This window comes from Vicia villosa, linkage group LG4 (genome assembly GCF_029867415.1).
Source record: "Vicia villosa cultivar HV-30 ecotype Madison, WI linkage group LG4, Vvil1.0, whole genome shotgun sequence".
Classification (NCBI taxonomy): Eukaryota; Viridiplantae; Streptophyta; class Magnoliopsida; order Fabales; family Fabaceae; genus Vicia; species Vicia villosa.
Window position 1 is genome coordinate 157426152 of NC_081183.1, and position 24527 is coordinate 157450678.

Consider the following 24527-nt stretch of genomic DNA (forward strand, 5'->3'; position numbering starts at 1 on the left):
TAGGTCTTATTAATGAATCTAGAGAAATAAATATTTTTGCCATCCTAGTGTGAAATCAAAATTTTCAAATCACAAAAGTCCTCTCCTTTCCCTTTGTTTTCAACAATCTAAAGTCTAAATTTATAATGATATTTTAATAATTAATTTTAGAAATTAGTATTAAATGTATATTTTTAAAAATTAAATAAATTTAAATAAAGACAAAGACTTTATTTATAATCATTTTGTTCGTTATTCTCCATTCATATCAACTTATTAGTAAATTGGTTAATGTTTTGAAATTTGAACTAATTTAATTAAGTACAACAAAACTCAAAATTATCGAATAATTTACCTTAATTAAATTAGAAATGATAATGAAAATAGTAATAATAAGAAAAGAAAGCGTATAAAACAATCTTAACCCTAGATCTTCATTCTCCACCAAACTTCTTTCTTCTCATTACTCAACAACCATCACACTTTCCTTTTCAATTTCCATTCTCAGATCTCACAATTCACACTCTTCTCTTCAAAAAAAACCCTAATTTCTCATCCATTTTTCGTGTAATTCTGTACTTGTTAGTAGTAGATTGTGAATTTTCTAGATTAATTGTGAATTTCTAGTTAGTGAGGTAGTTTTCATGGCAATGCCAATGGGAAATGCGGTAACACCTGAGATTAAGCATTTTCCGGCGGTGGTTACTGGCGGTGAGATGCAGTACAGGCCACAACCACAGCAGTGGTTTGTTGATGAGAGAGACGGGTTTATGAACTGGCTTCGCAGCGAGTTTGCCGCTGCGAATGCTATTATAGATTGTCTTGTTCAGCATTTGCGGGCTGTTGGGGAGAGTGGTGAGTATGATTTTGTTGTGGGTGCAATTGAGCAGAGGAGGGTTAATTGGAATCAGGTGCTTCTTATGCAGCAGTACTATTCGGTTTCTGAGGTTGGGTATGCTTTACAGCAGGTCGCGTGGAGGAGGCAGCAGAGGCCGGCTAAGCCGGCTGTTAAGGAGTTTAGGAAGGTTAGGCAATGGCAGAGATTTGAGGCGGGTAATGGGAAGGAAGGTAGTAATTCTAGTGTAGAGTCTCGCCGTTGGGAAGCGAATTCCGCTGTTAAAGGGTCTCAAGTAGTTGATAAGAGTGAAGAAGTTAAATCTGGTGGCAAGGTTGGAACTAAGGATGATAAGAGTTCAGACAATGCTGAGGAGAAGAAAGGTAAATGATGGGTCTTTTTGATTATTTGACTTGTAGTTTTAAATTGCAGTTGTGATCACAGATTTAATAATAGGAGACCGTTATACCATAATGTTAGGGTTATACAGTTGCTGTTGGAAATCACTATTTGAAACTGTGATATTCATTATACATTGTGTTGTCAAATAGGGTGTTCCGGGGACGCTATAGCGCTAGTATAGGAGAACTTGAATAAATCGTTAATGTGCAACGATAGCGCTATGGTATAGCAGAATTTGAACAAATATTTATTTTATGCAATCCACAATTGACAACACTGATTATTCTACAACATGGTTAATCTTGGATTTCTAGGTGATATTGTTCTTTGCAGCTTTATCTAATATTTATTCTTCTTATGATCTGGACTTTATGTGTTATGGTTTTGAACTGCAATTGTGGGGATCATTGTAGGCCTCTTAACTGTAATGTTGCAAACTGCAATTTAAAATTATGACGTGCATTATACTATAATACTGTGAATATTTGATCTGTATCTACATAGATGACTTAGACCGTTTGACCTGATAAAATTAGTAACATTTCAAAGTTTATGAGTTTTTGAATACTTTCTCTTTGCTTGAAGCAATCTTGATTTTTTTCATCTACTGGCTGCTTTAGCAGATACTGTAACAAATCCTCAATCTGATGTCATTTTGAAGAGCTCCGGGAATTCTCAAGGATCACTGTCCGGTGCAGAATGTAAAGCCGTTAGTGTAAATGAAGAATGTGCATCAAAGTCTGGAGGTTTTATTCCTGTTGACTATGATTCGGATAATGATATTATTGAATTCTAGAAGTCATGAGACTATGCTAGGTTTATACAGGAATTTTTGGAATAAAGTAAATACTATATCATCTTAGATTCTAACAGCAAGTAATGCTCAGGCTCTGTCCACCATCTTCCCTGTATTTGTCACATGCATTATATGTACCTTCAAACTGATATCCTGTTTTTTTTTTTATTTTTATAAATATCAATATCTAGTTTCTTAAGCTACCTTGTTAGGTTTCGTATACCATGTAATTAATTATTGGATCAGGGTCACCTTATACACGTAGTTTTCTGTGAAGACTGGTTTGATATATGTTTTCCATCATATTGATACTCTTGTACAATGTGTTTTCAGAAAATGATTCACTTTCTATGCAAAACCAACACCAGAGTGAGAATGGTTCTACCACAGGAAAAACTTATATTAGCAATGAGTTGTTTGATGGGAAGATGGTAGGATCTTGTAAATAGTTTCTTTTTTGTCACCTTTTCATCTTTTTTTCTATCTTTTATGTTCTATTTTATGGTGCATATGTTGTTTTTAATCTTTAGGTTAATGTGGTTGAAGGACTGAAGTTGTATGAAGATTTAATTGATAGTAATGAAATTTCTAAACTTGGTTCATTGGTCAATGATTTGAGGGTTGCTGGAAGAAAAGGACAATTGCAAGGTAAGTGCATTGTGTCTTACGTCTTCATATTGGAGGAATTTATTGCTTGTTTTGTTTTTTTTTTAAATAATTTTTCTCTGATTGTTATGCATTGGCCAATGTGTGTGGCAAACACTTGATACTTGATAGGCTCTTCGGACATATTTTTAATGTTGGCCATATCAGTGAATAATGATAGTCTATATGTATTATTTTTCTAGCTTTTGTTAAAGTAGTTGAGTAGTTATGAAAAGGAATTCCTTAGCATTATCTATGATGCTAACTAGTAACTAACATCTTTAGAATGGGAGCTCGACATTTGCTTATGCCAAGTCAAATATTTACTGTACTGTTAATTTTCCGACTCTTGCAATAAACTTTATGTATTATCTCTTTCTATTTTTAGGTTAAAATCTCTCTTCCACATTGATTTTGAAACTTTCTGGAAACAGAATAGAGTAATCTAAACATGCCCAGCCTAAGTCAAGAGTTCAACCATTTTAACTTATGGACTTCTGCCAGTGCCAATAGTTAAACTCTTAAGCCATCCCTATTAATTCCTAGACTTTAACTAATACCCCAATTTATCTTTCCATTAAAATGCTGTTTAATAGCTAGTTAATCACAACCATCCATCTGTTAAATCTAGACCTTTGATTTACTCTTTTATTTTTTATATATACACATTAATTAGAGAAAAGTTAATAAAAACTTAAAATAATTAATTCAAGCAGTGTGCCATTCTGGAATTTGTTTTATCGACTGCATTTGTAGAATATGTATGGATTCTCTCTTGTCTGCCTTTTGTTTCTAAAATTGTCAGTTTTGTTTTTGCTATAAGTAAAACCATAGGATGAAATTGCCATTTCTGAGAAAAATAAATCTACTCATACCATTACATCCATTTCATTCTTTCTGGAAATTTTGTTAAAATCAAAATTTAATATATTAGAGATTATATGTAAGTTTTCATTTTTCAAATGAATTTGGAAATAAAGGACTTATTTTTAGAAACTACAGCACAAGTGCCTTTGCTAGTACAAAGTACTTTTTCATTTTTAACAATTGCTAGTTGCTGATGTTTTTTATGAACAGGAAGTCAGACATATTTGTTTTCTAAAAGGCCTATGAGAGGACATGGAAGAGAGCTGATTCAGTTGGGTGTTCCTGTTGCCGATGCACCACTAGATGTGGACAATGTGACAGCATCTTTGAAAGGCAGGTTTTCTATCTCACACACATACTCAAATACAAACAGAGAGAAAGAGAGAGACATATATATGTCTAGTTCAGTTGTGTTTTTCTCTGCAGTTACGTTATCTGTCTTTCCCTACCTCTAATAATAACCCATGAAATTTTACTAATTGAATTGACAGATAAGAATGTGGAACCTATGCCTTCCTTGTTTCAAGATATCATTGAGCGCATGGCTGCCTCGCAAGTGATGACTGTGAAGCCCGATGCTTGCGTTGTGGATTTCTATAACGAGGTAACTTCTTGTATGTTGTTATGAGGAAGGGGTGAGTATATTGGGAATTTGGCATGTTATCAAATTTGCTAATGTGACCCGATATCTGTATTACAATTATCTATAGGGTGATCACTCGATGCCAAACAGTTGGCCGTCTTGGTTTGGAAGGCCTGTTTATATGCTTTTCCTGACTGAATGTGACATGACTTTCGGGAGGACAATTGTCCCAGATCACCATGGGAATTATAGGGGCAATGTCAAGCTTTCTCTTGCACCTGGGTAATATTTGTTAACCTTATTTGTTGTTTATGCTGTTGTTATTATTATTTCTTACAATTTTAGAATTTGGGTTGAGCCTAACTCATCCCTACAAAACCGGCTTGTAGGGTGAGAATTGCCGCCAATTATAGACACAACACATGTCATATCTCTAAGCAATATCCACTCCTTCAAACCCAACACAATGAAGGTGTTGGAGGCTACAATGAAGGCAAGCCAAATGCCGCAATTAAGGCGACTGGTGGCGGACCACAATTAAGGCGGAAATTCCAACACACCCCCTCATGCAAGCCAAATGCCGCAATTAAGGCGACTAGGAGCGGACCGCAATTAAGGCGGAAATTCCAACACCCCCTCATGCTTGGGCCTCAATCAGGGCCAGCCCAATCAATCCGGAGGCCCTATTCTAATTAAAAAAATGGACCCAAATTAAAAAAAAAACAATTATATTAATTAAAAATGACACGTAAAAAATATAATTATATATTAATCAAATAAATTTAATTATAATTATTTTGACTTTTGATCCTTCTTATTTTTTGTATGTTATCATAGCATATTTTTTATTTATTTATTGGGTTTTTATTATAATATTTTTGTATGTCTATTACTATTAATGAAAAAAAATTGGACCTTCCAAAATTTGGGGTGAGCTTGTTGCTCAATGAGCCCGAAGCGTGGACTATGTGGGAAGCCCAACAATGGATTTAAGATAGGCTCTGATACCGTTTTAGAATTAGAATTTGGATTGAGCCTAACTCATCCCTACAAAACCGGCTTGTTGGGTGAGGATTGCCCCTAATTATAAACATAACACTTGTCATATCTCTATGCAATGTGAGACTAAATCCAACCCTTCTATGGTTAGTATTTATTTCTTAGTAGCTTCTCTCTTAGTGATACATCTGTTTCCTACCATGTAACTGTGCTTATAATTTGGCTCTTGTAACTTGAAAGGCATGCTTTTATATAATTGTATTCAATGGGTTTTTGCTGCCATGAATCATAAGGCATGTGATATGAGGACTGACACTATTTATCATTGTCGCATAGTTTTTCAACTGTTACTCAATACTAGGTGTCCTTGTAAGCTTAGAAGTCTAGTACCATTATGCTCGTGCAGGTCAATGGTTAAGTTAAATACATGTTATGGTTATTAATGGCAGATAGTTATTCTGTATAATAATGCCTATTTTTTTCTTTATTCAGATTGAATAACTCAACATCTGATTATTATGGCTTATTATTATTTACTCTGTTGCAACTGTAGATCCCTTCTAGTGATGCAAGGTAAATCAGCTGATTTTGCCAAACATGCTATTCCTTCTATTCAAAAACAACGCATACTTGTTACTTTCACAAAGCATCTACCAAAAAAGTCTCTGCCAATCAACGCTCAAGGGCATGCTTTGCCGGCAACATCACATTACTCAGCCAGATCTCCAAACCATATCAGTCATCGGGCGTTAGCTCCCAAGCATTATTCTGCAGTTCATGTAACCGGAGTACTGCCGGCTCCTTCCCTACAAGCATCTCCTAACAGCATGCAGCCATTGTTTGTGCCTGCACCAGTTGCTACTCCCATGCAATTTGCTACATCTGTGCCGATCCCGCCTGGCTCTACGGGTTGGACCACAGCTCCTCCAAGGCATCCTCCTCCTCGAGTCCTTGTTCCCGGCACGGGAGTCTTCCTTCCTCCACCTGGCTCTGCTAATTCATCTCAGCACTCACAAGGTACCTTAACTGAAATGAACCAAGGTGTTGGAGCTCCAGCATTGTCAATAAAGGAAAACGGGAAATCTAATTATAACAATACTAATGGTTCACCAAAAGGTAAAACGGATGAAAATATTCAAAGGCAAGAATGCAATGGTAATGCAACTGGAACTGAAGTCGAACAAGCTATAGAGCAAACTATAGAGAAAGAAGAGGAAAAGAATGGAGAAACTGTCTCAAGCTAATGAGAGATTACAGAGAAAAGAAAGGTTCATCAAAGGAAAAAGATAGAAAGTTAATTTGAGTTTGAATCAAAATGTAAAGAGCGGCAACATTTGAGATAACATTATACTGCAAAGGAAAGAGCAAGGGAAGGGTGTAGAACATTTTGGTTCTTTTCAAAATCCTTTCTGTTGGATCCATCCTTTTTTTTGTTGTCTTATTAATATTATATTAACTTCTATAGTAAGGGAAAACTCATTCTTAATTCAGATTTAAATGCCTCTATAACTGAATTCTTTTGCAGATTTTGCTATTGATTTTAATGTAGTAATGTTTGCTTCAACCATTTAAAAAAAAATTAGTAGCTTGAAGCATTGTTAGATTCTTGTCGATTCTATGACAAGCTTCTCTGAGCTTTGATGAGGAAGAGAGAATGGGATAAGACAATAAAATAGAATGACCTCATTTATTGAACTGTTAGTGAAAAAGACTAGTTAAACATTGCTTAATCAGTGACTGAGTAGTTAATCTGATATGCCCCTCACACTTATAAAGGCTTCTGAAGAGAGCGGACAGCAAACTATAATCCACTGAAACTCGCAGAGAATATGGTGGAAACATGTTGAATACAGAGATCTTGGTTTGCCTATCTTCCCTCTAACAAAGTGAATGTCAAACTCGATGTATTTGGTACATAGAGTGCAAAACTCTATTGTGGGATAAATAAATAGTACTTAAATTGTCTCACATCAGTTCTGCAGTGGCTAACACCATGCTTTCACATTCGGCAAAAGTAAGATGTTGAGTTTACAGGTAAAATAAAGAAGTGCTAGGAGCTGGATTTGCATGAGACCAAGGTTAACTGAGCCTTTGAGACTGCATGTTAGTGAATTGGCTAACTTTTATTTACAAAGAAGGCAATTTCTGATCTTTCTAATAGTGACATACTAAGAGACTAAGCCACGACGATTCAAAAAGTATGCATTAGAGAGAACCTGAACCAAATCTACTATGTTTATAGCTAGAGACCATGGCAGAGGTGACGCCTTTAGCATCGAACATTTAAGCACGGGCGCGAAGCTCACATATGTATTTGATGTAATTCAGAAGTGAAAGAAAAAAAAGAAGCATATTTGGTGTAGGGTGTGTTTGGATTGACAATGAACATAATTGATTCTAGCATAATTAAGTTTAGTAGAATTGATTTTATCAGAATTGAGTTTAGCAAAATTGATTTATGTTTGGATACATTTATGTTAAAGTGAGTTGAATAATAAATTACAATATAAAAATCATCTAGAATCAATTCTGGAGGCAGAAGCTACCAATTCTAGCTTTAAGTAGAATCAATTCCGGAGACAAAATCAATTCTACTTTTGTCTTACCAAACATCTTAAAATCACCCAAAATTGATTCTACACATCTAGAATTGCTTTTAGCGTTTCCAAAAGCCAAACCAAATATGCACGTATATAGCTGTCATATTAGGGTGTATTGAATTGAAAATTTTAAATTTTTTAAAAGATGTTGGTAGATTTGACTTATCATACCCGTCGGCATCAACTGTCCTGATTTTCGTAAATGTCGTGCAGAGTGAAGTCTTCCTGTTGAGATTGGGTAAATGCCCTTACTGTTGAGAACAATCGGTATTTAGCGGAAATCTAAGGGGCTTCTGATTCGTTTTTGGCTATGGAGGCCGCTGTGGAGCATTTTGAATATCTCGACACTCTAGTCGTGAATGTGAAACTATTTGTATTGGAAGTGTTGGAGAATATTGAGATTTTGACTTCAGCTCAAACAAGGAAATATGGTCTTTGGATCCTTCCCAAAAAAGGATACAAGAGCTAGAAAAATCTATGAAAGAGTCTCAAGATTGTCAAGAAAAGGATGTGGACGACCTCCGTGATATGCGCCTCAAGAGTCTTGCTCTATTTAAGGAATTGGCCAAGTCGATAGATGAAAGTTACTCAGTTGTTGAGGACGCCTTTGAAAGTGCCTTGAAGTAAGTGGAGCTCTTTTATCCTACTGTGCTAGTCTCTCAAGACCAAGTTCATCTTAATCAAGCTATCGAATATGGGAAGGTGGTATCCTTGGTGGAATAGTCGTCTCTTCTTTTTTTTTCCCGACGTGTTCGTATCTGACATTTGTAAATTTGATAAGTAATATTTGTATTTCTTATTATGCAATGTGCAATTCAGGTTGTTACTTACCCATATTTTTACCTGTTTTCGTAGTATTGCTTGTAGCCCCGATTTTATTTTTTGGGACACAACTTTTTCTCCAAGGTTGTGCTTAAAGTTTATTGGACGTCTCTAAGGACCGTGTCCGGCAAAGGTTTATACTCTTTCCATGATTTTGATAAAAACCTGATTCAAGGTTTACGAGTGTCAAACTCACCACTGCCTCTAGAGAGGCTAGTTACCAAGAGAAGGGTGAGTTAGTATTCACTACTTTGTGACTTGCTTTATTTGTGTATGTGCATTGGCATCTTGTAGATTTAATTATTTTCATCATACGCCTCTGGAATTTATGACTCATACGCCTCTGGCGTTTATGACTCATACGCTTATGACATTAATCACATCAACCCTAAGCCTTTGTGATGTGGCTTTGATCCCTTTGGTCGTACCTCAAACTCATCGTTATCTTTTATAATCACAAGGAAAGGAGATTGTTTAATAGAAATTTATTCTTTATTTAATTGAACATCATAATATATTATAGTAATTCGTTGTAACTTCTCCAAAAGAATTGAATTAAGATAACTAGGTGGGATAGCCCCAGCTTATTAGCCACGGGGGACGTGGTGGTTGACTATGACTTCCCTCAGATCAACCACTGACATTCGTTCGACAAAGACTATCTGCCTTATCCTTATGAGGTCAAATAGCCATATTATGAAAATTCCTTACCAGGGAGACTACGTTGATCTTCCTGGCTTTGTCGTCTCCATACTTTTGGTCCTGTTGCAAAGCCTTATAGATCTTTAAGGCTTTGCCTTCTATATCCTTTTGATCCTGTTGCAAAGCCTTATAGATCATCTTCTTCTTAGAAAGGTAAACGCTTGTTATTACCAGCTTGTCGTGGACATTGTGGTACTGCAGTTTAAGGTGGACTGGGAATGCCACTACGTCTAAGGTTGTTGCGAGGTTCTTTCCTGGGATGCAGTTCTAGACGCCCCTACAAGGGGCTGCCAAAATTGAGAATCAATTAATCTGGTGTCCCATCCTTCTCCCAAAGTGACAATCATCTCAATGAATCCCCAAGGTCAAGTAATTGTATCGCTGAAAGCCTGTAGGTTGGACCCTTTAACTTCTCAAAGAGATTTGAGCACATGATGTCATAGGAGCTGCAACGATCAACAAGTACACGAGACACATAGTTGTGATTATAGTCATTATCATCAAGGGAAAAATCTTGCTTGGGACCCAGGATTGGTCTGTCTGGTCCCTTGGTCGAGTGTTTTCGTCTTTCTTTCTAATGGCCATTAACTCAACATTCTTCCTTTTCAATGTCCCTTGGAGGGATTTCTCTCCCTCGGAGCCCCACCGATGATGGAAGTGATGTACTGACACTTCCCTTTGTGCCATTCGGGTTCCCTACTGTTGGTTTCTTTTCCTTTGGCCTTGACAACAACCTCAATTGTTTTCTTGGGGATTGTTTCTTCTTCAGGTCTCTCTTTATCACTAGTGTACTTGGCTAGTCGTCCCTTACTAATAAGTCCATAAATTTCATCCTTGAATTGGATGGAATTGTTCATGTTGTGGTCGTGGTTTAGAAATGACAGTACTTGGATTTATTTGTCCTAGAAGATTCTCTGACCAAATATGAGTTCCTGATATCGACTTGTTTGAACTTTGTGTTCACGCATTCTTTTCAAAATCTCTCCTGCAAATTATTGAGGAAAGTATAAGCATACAATCTTGAGCTGGGTCCGCGCTCTCTTTCTTCTTTAGGATGCCTATCAGCTTTCTCTAATGGCCTTATAGATCAAGTGTTCCTTGGTCCTCGGTTGATCCCCATGGCCAAGAATTTTCTTCGTTGTTGATGTAAGGCTTGTCCACTCAACAAGTCTTTCCGGTTATGGATCTCTTTACGCCCTAGTTTCTCCTTGAACATAAAGCCACGCCTCATGCTCTTTTCATTGATCTAAAACTTTAAACTTTCATCTGATCCCTCCACGGCTACTACCATTTTGGATAAACAGTTGATGTACACACATAGGGTTTCTTTTTTTAACTTATTTGATCCAACTAAACACAACCATGGTTGTGAGTTACCTTTTTCAGACGGTGAAGGCTTCACATAGATCGTTCTAGGAATCTATGCTCTCATCAGGAAGGGATTTGAACCAAACCATCATTGACCCAACTGAAGTTAATGTAAAGAGTTTGCGCTTTACATTCCCGTGGGTGTGGTAGTAATCTAGATCATCTATGTGTTCGAGTGCTCGTCCAGACCCCTGACCATCGGTCCAGTCATAACTGTGGAGCTTTAATGACTTCTTCAGTGACCTTGAAATCCTACTATCCAGAATGCATGCGGATATAAGATTTCTCTTTCGCTCCTAAATTGGAGAATCTTCTTCATATTTTTCTCTCTTCTGAGGACGACAAACTTCTAGAGATGTATGGCTCTCTCTTCCCCATGCAGGATTAAGGGAAATGGCTAGTGTTTATGGTGTCGACGCGGGCTCGACAACTTCTAGATCTCTTATCGACACGTTTCCGCTCGAATTGGTATTGGTTCAGAGCTAGCGGCTTGGTTCTTTCATGAAGCCACTTCTTGCACGATATTGTTCCTCGAATATGCGTGTTGTAGGATCTCTTCAATCTTGAATAATCTCTCCGCTAAGGCCTGAGATTTTTGCTGCTACACCATGTTGTTAATACTATTCAACGCATCACTAACTCCATGCACAACAAAGGTAGCTTGTAGTAGTTGAAAATTAGGGATCATTTCTTGTCCAAGCATTGCACGTAATAATGGAGGTCTAAACGAAGGCCCGCCCTAGTGAAATTGTGGCGCATATCCAAGGAACGAAAAGGAGTGGAATACTCCCTGACTTTCCCCAGGTTGGGCAGGATCTTGCTGCGAAGGAACATATGGAGACGTTATCAAGACTTGATCATTTAGTCTTTAAGGAAGAGGAGGTGGATCTTTGGGTGCTTCTCCAACAACGACACAACTTGTCATTGGAAGCTACCATTGTTAATGAATTCGAAGGAGATTTGTTTGAGAGGAGGTTGAATTTGGAGAAAGTGACCGGGAACAAAGATCTGTATTTCGAATGGAGGAGATTTGGACTTCTAATGTAGGAGACCTAATTGTTGAAATTTGTAGGAATTAGAAGTTGATTTCCACATACAGAGCCAATGTTTCGTAGTGGAACCAGAGTCGATCGCAAAACGAGGAGGCAAAGCTTGCTACAGTGACATGAGATTCTAATGCGGTGGAGAGGGAGCTGACCTGCAAGGTTAGAACTACAATGCTTAAGTTTGTATGAGAATGAAAAGTGATGTGAGAATGATAATGAGTTGGAATACTTGAGAAATGATGCACTTTCCCTCTTAAATAAGAGAAGTGGTTGACAACTGAAAATGTGGAGTGACATGTGGATCACATGAATAGAAATGCTAGAAAATTATAACTCCCAGAAAAACTAGGTTGAAAATGTAAGGATGTAAGTACTGTATTGGTGAATCATTTTAAGTTCTTATTGAATCAATGTCTAAAGACAGATAGAGAAGTTGAGTGCATCAAAGATTCTTTATGTCAATGTTGTTGGTTGTTTAATGTAGGGTTAGAACACTATTCACTGATGGTAAGTAGAAAAAAGCACTCCATGCAAGAACTACATAAGCTAATAATATGTAAAAGTGGATCATTCAAACATCTTTTTCTTTAACTTCACTAAACGAATCAAAAGTTATTAGTTACTAGATAAAAATTACAACAAATAGCCTGATAAATGAAAAGACTAGGTAATTGAAGAGTACATCAGTATATTCATCCTTTCATTCCACTGTTTCCATATTTGCCAACAATGATGGAGGAGAAAAATCAAACTCCATTCATGTATGTGTTCAATCAAAGTTCCAACTTCTTGTTAAAAACCTTCAGTAAGCGCAAAAGTGCGTCCGGATAATGACGGTGGCAATGCACTTACAGCTAGTTGAATTTCCTGATTATCACAAGCACAAAACAGTTCATCAGCATCTCAATAAAAAATCGTAACTGGCAAAAACTAATATTGAGCAAAAAGCAACAAGTGATTAGTTTTTTCTATTTGCTTGAAATAAGGAAAGGATTTCAATTCAGAGTCATGAGATTGGAGTCGTTGGACGAAAATCAAACAGTTCACATTCTGAGATTTTGTTTTAAATCCATTTTACCGAAATCCACAAGTCATTAGATTCTCAGCAATCAACTCCGATCTTATGAGTGCAGTGCACACAGGCACTTACTAAAACCAAGTTTCTGGTTTCAATAGGCAAAAACAATAATGTCATACCTCTACTGTATAACGAGCTGAAAAGTGAATCAAAAGGACTGCTTTGTTCTGTAACCTATCAGCATAGTTTATTATCTGACGAAGAAAATGAGAAGGAATAAACAAATAAATATAAACACATGGTAAATAAAAGTATTGAGATTGATTTGCATGAAATTGTGTGCTATTAATTGCAGAAGGTAACATACCTCAGACAAATGAGTGTGTCCATAATCCCTGGCATGTTCCACAGTTATTGAATTGTTAAGAAAGGTGCACTATATAAATAATGGAGAAAAATAAGATTGAGGGTAAACTGTGAAACCATAACATCAACCATCAACGTAAATCATAAACGGGAAACACTAGGACCGGTTCATTAACATGTGAATCACCCAGAAAAAGAAACAACTATCAAGAAAATCAATTAAAAATTCCATTTGAGTCTGAAATTTAAATTTGAAGGCCATATGGACGTGAATAATAGCAGATATTCTAGATTTATTTGTACATATAGGCTTAAATATCATTAATTCATAGCCTCAAAAGTATTGGACAAAGTAGATTACCTCCAAAACAAGAACTTTCGCCCGCAAGACATCAGTGTTATTTTCATCACTTACGAAATCTGATGTGGTGTCTCCAGTGAAAGCAATCTCTGGTTCTGCCAAAGTGTTTGTTATCTGCCAAAAACCCAGTTTGGTTGAGCATGCGTAACGAAACTAAAAGATATAGAAGATGGACTACATGAATCTCTAAGTTCTAACTACCAACTGAAAAGTTTTAAAACTGGTTTAAACATACAAAAAATTAAGATGGCTAGATATAAATTTGTCAAATCATTGACTAATACATACAGTACTTAAGACTGACCTCCACTCCAGATGACTTCAAATTCTTAATTTCATTTCCAGAAAGACCAATATACTCTGGTTTAAGTTTATTTCTTACAGAGTAAAGTATATAACCCTGCCAAAAAAAAATGCATAACAGTTAGGTCCCATATGTGCTGTTTCAACCGTCATGATAAGGATGCTGTTGGATTTAATTGAAATTTGTTGTGTTGTGAGCAAATGCGATAAAAGATGCAGCATATGGCATATTAAAAGGGTGTTTGTTGAATATCATATTAAATCTGCTTTCGATATCCAAAATTACAAAACTAAATGTTTAGTATAAACATATGGGTATAAATTTTAGGATAAGAGTATGAGTTTAACTGAAAATAAAGGTCCGGTCCTTTATAGTTTATATCTTTTACATCCATAAAAGCTTAAAAGTCATTCCTTAGGGTGCAATGTTGTCTATGACAGATGGCAGGGAACCAAAATCCCGCCATACAAGACACTTGGTTGCACCGTCATAGCGGATTATGGTGGAAAAACTCGCAATATCGGCTGATATTTACTATGCGGTGATCCCATAAATCGCCACTTATATCTGCCATAGTGCTGCCATGGCCGATATTCAATGACCCTACTAGGGTGTTTCTTGAAAGTTCACGTGGCCTTAAAAAAAACAGTGTGGTCTTCATTCAAATTATGTCATGCTATAATGCTTCTATTTGGCAACAATTTGTCCTAAATAGCGTATCATGGAACACCAGCGGTTGTTCAAATCTGTTATGCCATAGCGCTATACTGCCGATGTTTGACAACAGTATAAAAAATAAAGGAAATAGTAAGACCGAAACAATTTAAGAAACTAATTTATAACAATCATTTTCAAAAACCACCACAATCCATTCAAATCAAACACGACCCTAGTCTGTAGAAAAATTGAATCGTTACCTGGCTGGGTATTACATGATAAGTCCGAAAAGCTTTAACTTTAAGATCATTTCTCAGAGAAAATTCTTCTCCTGCAGTGAACCATGAATTAGAAACAACCATACATAATGGAAAAAACTATGAAGTTTCAATGTAAAAGAGAGAACCAATTACCTACATCCAAGCCTATGAGATTGTGCTTAAGCTCAGATTGGTCCATTTTCCTGTGAATCTCAAAGAGTTTCTCCACATCCTCTTTTACTGAAATTGGTACAATAATTGTCGGCGGCTTCATTCGGTATAAACCTCGTGTCGCCACATACATCGGTAATCCTCCCTGTCGAAAGGTTAACATACATCATAAACTTCAGCAACAAACTAATTCAGCAACACTTTCAATTCATCCAAAATGTTAGCATTAGCATTAGGAATGAAATAAAGAGAGTAAGTAACTAACAATGTGATCCATGTGAGCATGGGAGATCAAAAGAAAGTCTTGAGAAACAGCACGAGGTGGGCACCGACCAATATCGAAAGCTACATTAAACTTAGGAACAATGATGCAAGTTTCATGGCCTCCAATGGATAAACCCTCAATTTGGTATTCTCCAATGTTCAAACCCTTTGATTTCTTTGAACAAGACTCTGTTGAATGCTCAGTTCCATGCTCCATTAATAATAATTGAAGATGGGAGTGGAATGGAGTGGAAAAGAATCGAGGAATGGCGGTGAGGAGGGGAGCTATACTGCGATGTGATCTCCGGTGACGGTGAGTTGCAGTTATGCCGTGGCGACAATCGTGGCCGCAAAGGGTGTTGATAGTTGACAAGAGAGTGCGGTTTCCTCGTATCATAATTTAATGTCTCTTATTTTATTTATTTATTTATTATTTCTATGCGTAAGTGTAACTAGCAAAAAATATGTAAATTTTATTTAATATGGTATAAATTTTATTTAAATATAAATGTAAATTTTAAATAAATTATTTAATTATAAAATAAATAATAATATAATAAATTTAAATCTATTAAATAATTATTTAAAAAATTTGTTGATAGTAATCTATAAAAGAAAAAGTTAAATGTGTATATCGCTGTTGAATACTAAAGGGATGAATATCGGGGCGTTTGCATGAGTGTTGTTATGCACGTGCATTTGTTTCATAAATATAATAAAAATAAATGAAATTAAAAAGTTTATCATTTTTTAAAGATATATATATATATATATATATAAATTGGTATCTATAATTCTTTCCATATATAAAAGTATTTGACTTAACAATATAATATTTTTGTAAATAAATATTTTTTTATATTATTTAAAAAAAATATTTGAATCAATAGTAAAATTATTTTATTATTATTTAATATTTTGATATGTAACTTCATGTTTCCATTATAATATTTTAATTTTGTGTTTTAAACAAATAATAAGTTATGATTTGATCAAAATTTGTTGGGTATGTGCATTTGCTTATAAAATGTAAATAATAATAATAAATAATGGAAAAAAAGACAAAATTGTTGAATCAAAGTAGTTTATTATTTTTAAAGAGATAATAAACCAGTGCCTATAATTTTTTTCGTGTGTAAAATTATTTGAATAAAAAATATATTTTTAGTATATAAAAGTAATAAATATTATTTTTGTTTTGACATTATTTATAAAAATATTTAAATCAATAGTAAACTTAGTCCCGTTTATTAAAATGACTTTGTTTAAAAATATTTGAATCAGCAATAATATTTTTTATTTATATAAAAATATTTGGATCAATAATAAAATTGTAAAAATTAATCATTTCAAGAATAAATTGATGGATTTATAAATTTTCAGATAAATTAAAAAAGGATAATGCTAACATGTGCCCTAAGGGCATATGTTAAGATACCTATAAATAGAAACTTTGTATTGAAAAAATAAATAAATAAATAAATAAATAAATAAATTTTAAATATTTAATAAAAGCAGTGCACAATTTCCAAGAAAAACATTTCTACATTTAGTTCTTAACATGTGCCCTTAGGGCACACATTAGCATTACCCATTAAAAAAAATAGTCAGGTGACACTTTATTTTGACTAAGACTAAACCTAATCTCTCTCCATTGTTTCCAAGCAGTTCCTCTCCATCACCAACCGTCTTCGATTCTCTTTAGTCATCGGCTCAAAAACACTCCCTTTCATCTCTCTTCTATTCTAAAGATTTCCTAATATCACAGCCCTCACCCTCAAGCGTAGCTTCTACCGTGATCCCAATGCCTTCAACGGTGATCGCAACACGTTTCTTCATCAAATCTCTCGTTTTCCTTTGAAACTCACATCTCTCGATCTCTCCGGCCAAGTCTTCATTCCCACAGATGGGTTGCGAGTTTTCTCCCAAAATATTACAACTTTGACATCTCTCAATTGTTCCAATATGGATTCTGTTAAGACCTCTGACATCTTACTCATTGTGGATTGTTTTCCTTCACTCGAAGAACTTGATCTAGGTAGAATTGCAATATTCCACGATCAAAATAGCTTCATTGATGGGATTAAGACTATTTCTTTGGCACTTTCCAAACTCCGCAAGATTAATCTCTCTACTCATCGTTACATGACCTACGAATGTCATTTCCACTTGTTCAACAACTGTAAGTTTCTCGAAGAGACCATCATATTTGATTGTTTTAACATTACCAACGCCGATATGGTTTTTGCTTTATGTGAGAGACCAAAATTCATGTCTTTGCATTTTACCAACAAAACAAACAATTGTTCAAATTTGTTTGCCATCCTTAGAAACTGTCCTTCACTTAGTTATATCAAAATGAAATACCCTTATCTGTAACTGCGGGAAGAGAGTGTGGATAATTCTAATTCTTTAATGATTGTAAGTCCTCAATTAGAGTCTCTATGTTTGGCTGGCAATACTTGGTTAACTGATGAAAGCATTGTAATGTTTTCTTCCATCTTTCCCAATTTGCAACTACTTGATTTAAAATATTGCAATAAGATATCTGAAGGTATTTGTGAAGTTTTAAAGAGATATTGTTAAATTAGGCATTTGAACTTAGCTCATTGTTTAAAAGTGAAGTTACTTGGAATGAACTTTGAAGCTCCTAAATTAGAGGTGTTGAACTTGTCACACACAGAAGATAATAATGCAAAACTCCATGTGATCTCAAAGAGTTGTCCCGGGCTTTTGCAACTGTCACTTGAAAATTGTAATCATGTCTCAAATACGGGAGCGAAACATGTGGCAGAAAACTGTATCCAACTAAGAGAGATTAATTTGAAAGACTGTCAAAAAGTGCATTCTAAGGTTGTTTGACTTAATGATATTTTCAAGGCCAACATTGAGAAAGATAATTGTTCCACCACGTTATCGTTTCAATGATGGAGAGAGGGAACTCTTAGAGTCATGGATGCCTTCTTTGTTAGTATTATTAAACAGTTCTTAACTTAAATTTAAAATGTTTTATGTTTTTAAATTTACTTATTTGAGAAATCACTTCAAAAAATGTTATGTTTATGCTCGTAAATCTTTCCATGATGATTGTTCAATGTTATATGCAATTTTAATTTATTGTTTCTCTTAAATTATATATTTTTTGGATAAACTCATTTGGTTATAGTTTGTTACTACAGTCATGATGTAATACCTTTATTCTGATGTTAATAAAATTTTAGTCAATCAGAATATTCTAATGAGAGTCAATTGCAGCGATAGTAGCAAATGTTATAAGAGAATTTGATACTGTAAACAGACTAACAGATTCATTTGTTCAGATGCACATTTTGATCATTAGTTCTATAAGTAGTTCCACATTTTGGTTTACAAGTTTGATCACATCACCATTGTAAGTCTGTTAAATTCGAACCTACACACACCATCTAAAGAAAAAACATTCCGACGGAGACTTTTGCAGAACACAACTGCCTACATGTGCTAAACTTCTAACCAAATTCAAGTTGTGGAAGTGAGGAGGCCAAATTGGATGGTGGTCTATAATTGTGTCGGGTCATGTATAATTAATAATCTCTATTTTTATCAAATTTGTGAAGCTCTTTAGCAGCTAAGTGTTATCAAAATACATAATAGGATAATCAGCTATTCAACTTAAATAATAATATCAACACAAAACCATGGCAAAATGTTCAAACCATGCAATTTGAATGAAGATAGAAATCAAGCTTGATTGATAAATTGTTATTTTTCAGATTCCTACTAAAGAAGGCAGTTGAATCCACATATATCTACATAATTCAATGGTCAATTAGTTCAGTTCAGAATTCGGTGTTGTTCTTGATTTCAAATCATGTCCATACTTATAACACTGGATTTCTTACATTACATATAAATGGAAATTTCTCAAAGAAGTTAATCACAAAAACGTCTTACATTTCATAACAGCTAGCAAACAAGGCATCCTTGAAGCTCGAAAAGTTTCTTCTCTGTGTCATTCAAAATACAACCAGGTGGCACTGTTAATTTTTCTCAATGATAGCCTTGAAAATACCATTGAGGCAACTACGCTAGGTTGCACTTTATGACAATCATTTATATCAATCTCTCTTAATTGTGTACAGTTTTTTTAACCAGTAGACAAATATTCATCGACAGTTGCAAAAGCCCACGGCAAGACTCTGAGATTATATAAAGTTCTTCATCCTCCACTCCACTATTGTATGGGATAAGTCCAACACCTCCAATTTGGAAAATTCAAAGAAAATACGATGTAGCATCACTCTAGAAGAGTACTGGACTAAGTGCGAACGTCTTAGTGTTACTTAGGTCAAGCATTTGTAGTAATGGGAAACAATCTGCAATGAGGAACAAATACCATGGTTTTAATATTTTGAGAGAAAGTTCTCAAGCCATTGGCGGGAAAGTTGGGTTGGTCGGAGAGATTGAGCTATGTAATATTCAATGGAAAATAAGAAACTTGGGGGAGAGAAGTTTGTTGAGGTTGCAAGAGACCGACGAGAAGTCAAGGGAAGTGAGGTTGGTAAACCTTTGAAGGAGGAGTGGGAGGAAATTGAGGGTTGGTTGATAGATAGTGAGAGAGAAATGAAAACGGTTGGTGATGGAGGGCAATTGTTTTGATACGAGTGAGAGAGACTTGAAAGAGTGACGTTTTTCGACAATGTTTAAAAATTTGAAAAATAAGTTCCCAACAATCATCAGGTAAGTCATTTTTTCGTAGTAATAGTGGGCGGGTCTCATGATATCTATGCCGGCCGTCGGAATAATAATCAGGTGGAAGCAATTCTTGTGAAACTTTGACACCACTTTTCTTCCTGTTCATATTGAAGAATTCGGTTTTAGGGTTCAACTTAGGGTAAAACTTTTTATATGTTTCTTTTTTTTATCAACAAAAGATGAATTATGAGTGTGTTTGTTTCAACTTTAAAAAAATAATTTTTTTTTGTATTTTTGAAAATAGATTTTTTAAAACCGTTTTTTAAAATATTAAGTTTTTTATATTTGTTTTCCCTAAAATGAAACCAGGCATGTGCCCCCACTTAATTTTGATTCTTTGGAATACCACTCTATGTTCCTAATGCACTTAATCTTGATTTCTTTGTAGCACTACCAAATGTTTCCCGTGTAATATATAATCAGAACACTACAAATTAATAATACCACTAAAGTCATATATTTCTCCAATCCTTTCTTTGTGGTTAATTATTATTTTTTTTATAAAAAAAAACATATCATTAATATCATATATACTATTCTATTTTTTTTCTTATCCCTAGTTTATTTTTTTAAAGTATACATGTACAATTTTTTGCACTAAAATTTTGCATATCTATTTATTAAATTTAGATGTAAAGTATAATATTAGTGATTAATAAATTATTTCAAACTCTTATTTTGTTTTCTTAATTTAAAAAAAAAAGGTAAAATAATCCTAAGTTTATATATAATATTGCCCCCACTGTTCAAATTTTCTAGCTCCGTCCCTGAATGAAACCTTAGCTTGCCCACAATTTTTTCGGTACAATCTCGAGAAATTCTTGCATGGAAACAACAATAAATTCATAGTCTTAGGAACAACCAATAAAAAAAAGTAAAATTTTAATTTATTTAATTTTTAATTTCTTTTTTATTTGGATTAATTGGTGGTTGTGATTATGAAGAAGAGAGAAAATCTTGTATTTGTTTTTTAAATTAATTAAAACTTTGTGATTGGTTGTGTGTAAGAGAATTTTTTATGTCCGTATCTACATAAGAATTTTTCCGCGCATGGATCATCTCCTGCGCTTTTTGTTATGCCACTCACTATGTTGCAAATCCAACCACCATAAATTTTTAAAGGAAAAAATTTAAAATAACAAAGTAGCATTAAAGAGATCTCAAGGGTCAAGATTGCAGCTGAAGCAATGGCTATAGAGATACAAAACGAGAGGATCCTTGATCCGAATTTTCCCAATCCTCATCCACAATTTATTGGAAAATATTTAGATGGACACAATCATAACACTTGGATTTACACATAACTAATCACAATTTTTTTATTAATTAAATAATAAAAATAAAATTGTCTCTCTCCTCCATTATCACAACCACCCCATGTTGTCAGTACGAAATTAAATTTTAAATAAATTTAAATTTTCTCTCTCCTTTTTGGTTGTTCCTAAATATTAGGATTTAAGTTTTTTTTTGAAAATTAATATTAGGATTTAAGTTAGTTTTGATGCAAGGATTTCTCCAATTTATTTATACTACTTTTTTTATTCAATACAATAAATATTTAAAAAAGTAACCTATTTTAAATTGAACATTAAACCAAGCGGTTGAGCTCCATTGGCAAGGAGCCCCGTCCAAGGACGTACTCGGGGAATACCGAGTTCGATTCCCAGGCGGAACAATCTTGCTTGGCCAGTGCGCGTGCCTCTCCGCACGAGCCGGATTAGTGGCCCACCTGTGGTGGGTCGACACCGGTGCGAATAGCAAAAAAAAAAAAAAAAAAAAAATTGAACATTATTTTATGAATAAAAAAAATTGGATAGAAACTAGAAAGCACAAAATTCGGTAGTGGTGGTTTTTTATTTTGTATATAATCCCAACGAAACCTAATTTATGTTTGTTTCATATTAACCTCAACAAACCAGTGGCCACACAAAACTCATATTCCATCATTCATCTACGTCTTCGATATGAAATATATGAAAAAGGAAGAAAACTTGCATCAAATCTGATGATTGTTGGGAGCATGTCTTCAAATTTCTCATCAACTGTGGCAAAGGTGAAACTGCAAACAAACACAACCGCGACTTTAATTCTCTATCCCTCGTCTCAAAACAGTTTCTCTCCATCACCAACCGACTTACATTCTCCGTCACTATTTCCGATCATCCATCCCATATTCTCCCTCGTTTCTTCCATAGATTCCCCAACCTTAATTCCCTTCACCTTTGCTTTGGCTCTAGTCATCTCGACCCAACCATTGCTTTGGCTCTCCGTGACAGACCAACATTGAAATCTTTATCAATTTTTAGTATTGAGCTAAAGGATGCAAACTGCGTTACTTCACACTACATTGATTCCTTCAAAACTTTGAAGGGTTTGAATATTCTCAAGTTTTGTTATTCGCATATCTCAGATGATTTGCTCTACTCTATTGCAGCGGAACAACTTCCTTTGAAGAACTTTGTTCTCAATAATTGTACCGGCTATAGTTATGATGGAATTTATTGTTTGTTATCCAAGTGTCCGGAGATACAACATTTGGATTTACATCAAGCTGATTTCTTAAAGGACGGTCATATTCACGAGTTATCTTTGTTTCTTGGTGGTTTGGTCTCTATAAAACTTTGTAATTGTTTGAATCTTTCAAAATCAGCGTTGTTTGCACTTATTAGGAACTGTCGTTCACTCACTGAGATTACAATGGAACGCATTGGAAGAGATAGTGGAGAGAGTTTTGATTCTTCGAAGGATTTTGACGTGAACCCTCACTTAAAGTTTCTATGTTTGGCTCGCAATTGCTTTATAGAAAATAAAAACATCATATTGTTGGCTTCCATTTTCCCCAATTTGCAGCATCTTGATTTAAGTTATTGCTATGACATATCTGAAAAAAGTATTTGTCAAGTTTTAAGTAGATGTTCTATGATTAGACATTTAAATTTGGCCTACTGTAATAAAGTGAGACGACTTAAAATGAACTTTGTAGTTCCCCACTTGGAGGTGTTGAACTTGTCAGATACAAATGTTAATGATAAAACACTCTATCAGATCTCAAAAAGTTGTTGTGGACTTTTGCAACTATTACTGTCAAATTGCAGTTATGTCACCAAAAAGGGAGTGATGCGCATCATGGAACACTGCACACAACTGAAGGAGATTGATTTGAGAGGTTATGATGAAATTACAGTTGATGGTGTTGTCCCAATTCTTCCGTCAAAGCAATTATTGTTATAGAATTGCATTTTTATTTTTTAATTTACCATTGCAGATTGTGATTTGAGAGTTTCTAGTTTTTAAGAATATTCTTGCTATTTGATTGTATTGTATAGTATTGTTAAATAGTAAATAATTAGTCTTTATTAATCATATATATAGACTACCACCATTCTGCATTGGTTATAGTTAAGCTATATCTTTATATACGCCACCAACGAATTTGGTGTATGAGTATTACTAAATGGTTAAAAATATCAAATGTCCATTCATAACGAACACTTGTAATTGATTTGGCCTGAATACAATCTGGTGGTGGTTGACTGTGTGGATGTTTTATGCTAGATAATAATGCATCTTTTCAATATTGGAACAACCATGTATGTTAGATAAACAAATACATAACTTGATAAGTGTGAAAACGATAATATGAGGTTAATCGTGTCTTAAAAAAAATTACTGAGAACTTTGGTAAGTCTACTCTTGTTTCGTGTTTAGAATTTTTGTTACAACCTTGTGAATATCTAGCTTATGAACTTAACGTTACCATATATAGAGATTTTTGAGTAAAAGTACAAATCATTCTTGCATCACAATTTTCACTTCAAATGCCTTTACTCCTTCACAATAAAATCAAAACCGAACAAGACTAGTCGGTTTAACAGGTCTAAAAGTCGGTAAAGCCACTATGGGAGAAAACCAATCTAAAAGTTGATAAACTGGTAAAACCAGACAAAACCGGTGGTTGATGAATTTGCCACTGATCAAGACAAAAGCAGTTTTTGTTAAGTGAAAAGGTCCTTTTATAGCCAAACCATGCGTATTGGTTTTTTCTTATGATCTTAAGAGCCAATGTGGGACTGTTTTCTATCTTTTTTTTTATTATTAGTACACATATGCCTGAGATCTAGAAAAGCTATTACTAAAATATAATAAGTCTATAAGAGATCAGAGATGTCTTGAGCTTATGATTTGGGAACAGATTAAGATACTAACAGTCTAAGAAAAACTGATGGCATCTCAAACACTTGGTTAAATAAACCCCTAGTTGCTGATCTAAAGCGGAATACATGACAAAGCAGAAACTACAAGTGTACAAGTTAACGTCTCCGTAACTTAATGTTGGTCTTTGAATGCTGAAAACACATAGAAAATTAAGAAAAGTAACAGCAGAGAAAATTGTGCTGCAACAAGTATCCAAAATTCATGTTGCCAGGACAATCTAATCTTATCCAAGTAAATATAATTCAACGCAAAGCAATTAAAAGAAATACTTATTTAAAAGCCAAGTGCTTACGTTGTATGGGCGGTTGCATGGCCCAGCAAGCCCGGGCACGTTGTATGTGAAATCTTCTCACAGATCAATGTATCAAAGAGTTATCTATGTTCTCCTTAACTTGACCTCAATAACACTTAGTGGTTGTTGCCAGCTGACAAACTCAACCTTTTTCATTCTCACAAGAAATTGCAAGTTACTCAATGAGATCAAAATGGGGAGCAAGATTTCAATTCCATATCAGATTTTCTCATCAACCTTC

At 34.7% G+C, this 24527-nt stretch overlaps 3 protein-coding genes and 1 pseudogene across 5 annotated transcripts; 3 read left to right on the forward strand and 1 right to left on the reverse strand.

The window, feature by feature from the left end:
• The first annotated feature begins 408 nt into the window (after nucleotides 1-408).
• LOC131595670 (RNA demethylase ALKBH10B) lies at nucleotides 409-6620 on the forward strand. 2 transcript variants are annotated; one of them, XM_058868094.1, is made up of 8 exons: nucleotides 409-1197; nucleotides 1837-1962; nucleotides 2346-2443; nucleotides 2543-2660; nucleotides 3735-3857; nucleotides 4016-4128; nucleotides 4235-4389; nucleotides 5660-6620. In XM_058868094.1, the coding sequence occupies exons 1-8, from the start codon at nucleotides 624-626 to the stop codon at nucleotides 6348-6350; spliced, it is 1998 nt and encodes a 665-aa protein (XP_058724077.1). In that variant the 5' UTR covers nucleotides 409-623; the 3' UTR covers nucleotides 6351-6620. The 2 variants fall into 2 exon arrangements, with proteins under 2 accessions (XP_058724077.1, XP_058724078.1); XM_058868095.1 differs by having other exon boundaries at nucleotides 410-1197; nucleotides 1840-1962.
• Nucleotides 6621-12173: 5553 nt separating this feature from the next.
• Nucleotides 12174-15443, reverse strand: LOC131600067 (tRNase Z TRZ1). Of its 2 annotated transcripts, none has more exons than XM_058872298.1 (8): nucleotides 15047-15443; nucleotides 14764-14926; nucleotides 14611-14681; nucleotides 13694-13789; nucleotides 13390-13503; nucleotides 13030-13098; nucleotides 12842-12916; nucleotides 12174-12511 (listed from the first exon to the last, which is right to left on the reverse strand). In XM_058872298.1, the coding sequence occupies exons 1-8, from the start codon at nucleotides 15440-15442 to the stop codon at nucleotides 12437-12439; spliced, it is 1059 nt and encodes a 352-aa protein (XP_058728281.1). In that variant the 5' UTR covers nucleotide 15443; the 3' UTR covers nucleotides 12174-12436. The 2 variants fall into 2 exon arrangements, 1 of the variants encoding a protein (XP_058728281.1); XR_009282990.1 differs by having other exon boundaries at nucleotides 12449-12511; nucleotides 13030-13057.
• Nucleotides 15444-16094: 651 nt separating this feature from the next.
• LOC131598167 (uncharacterized) lies at nucleotides 16095-18037 on the forward strand (annotated as a pseudogene).
• Nucleotides 18038-19506: 1469 nt separating this feature from the next.
• On the forward strand, nucleotides 19507-23010 carry LOC131598168 (F-box/LRR-repeat protein 3-like). The gene is made up of 2 exons (XM_058870795.1): nucleotides 19507-19670; nucleotides 21762-23010. Exons 1-2 carry the CDS (start codon nucleotides 19507-19509, stop codon nucleotides 23008-23010), a joined length of 1413 nt encoding a protein of 470 aa, XP_058726778.1.
• The last annotated feature ends 1517 nt before the right edge of the window (nucleotides 23011-24527 follow it).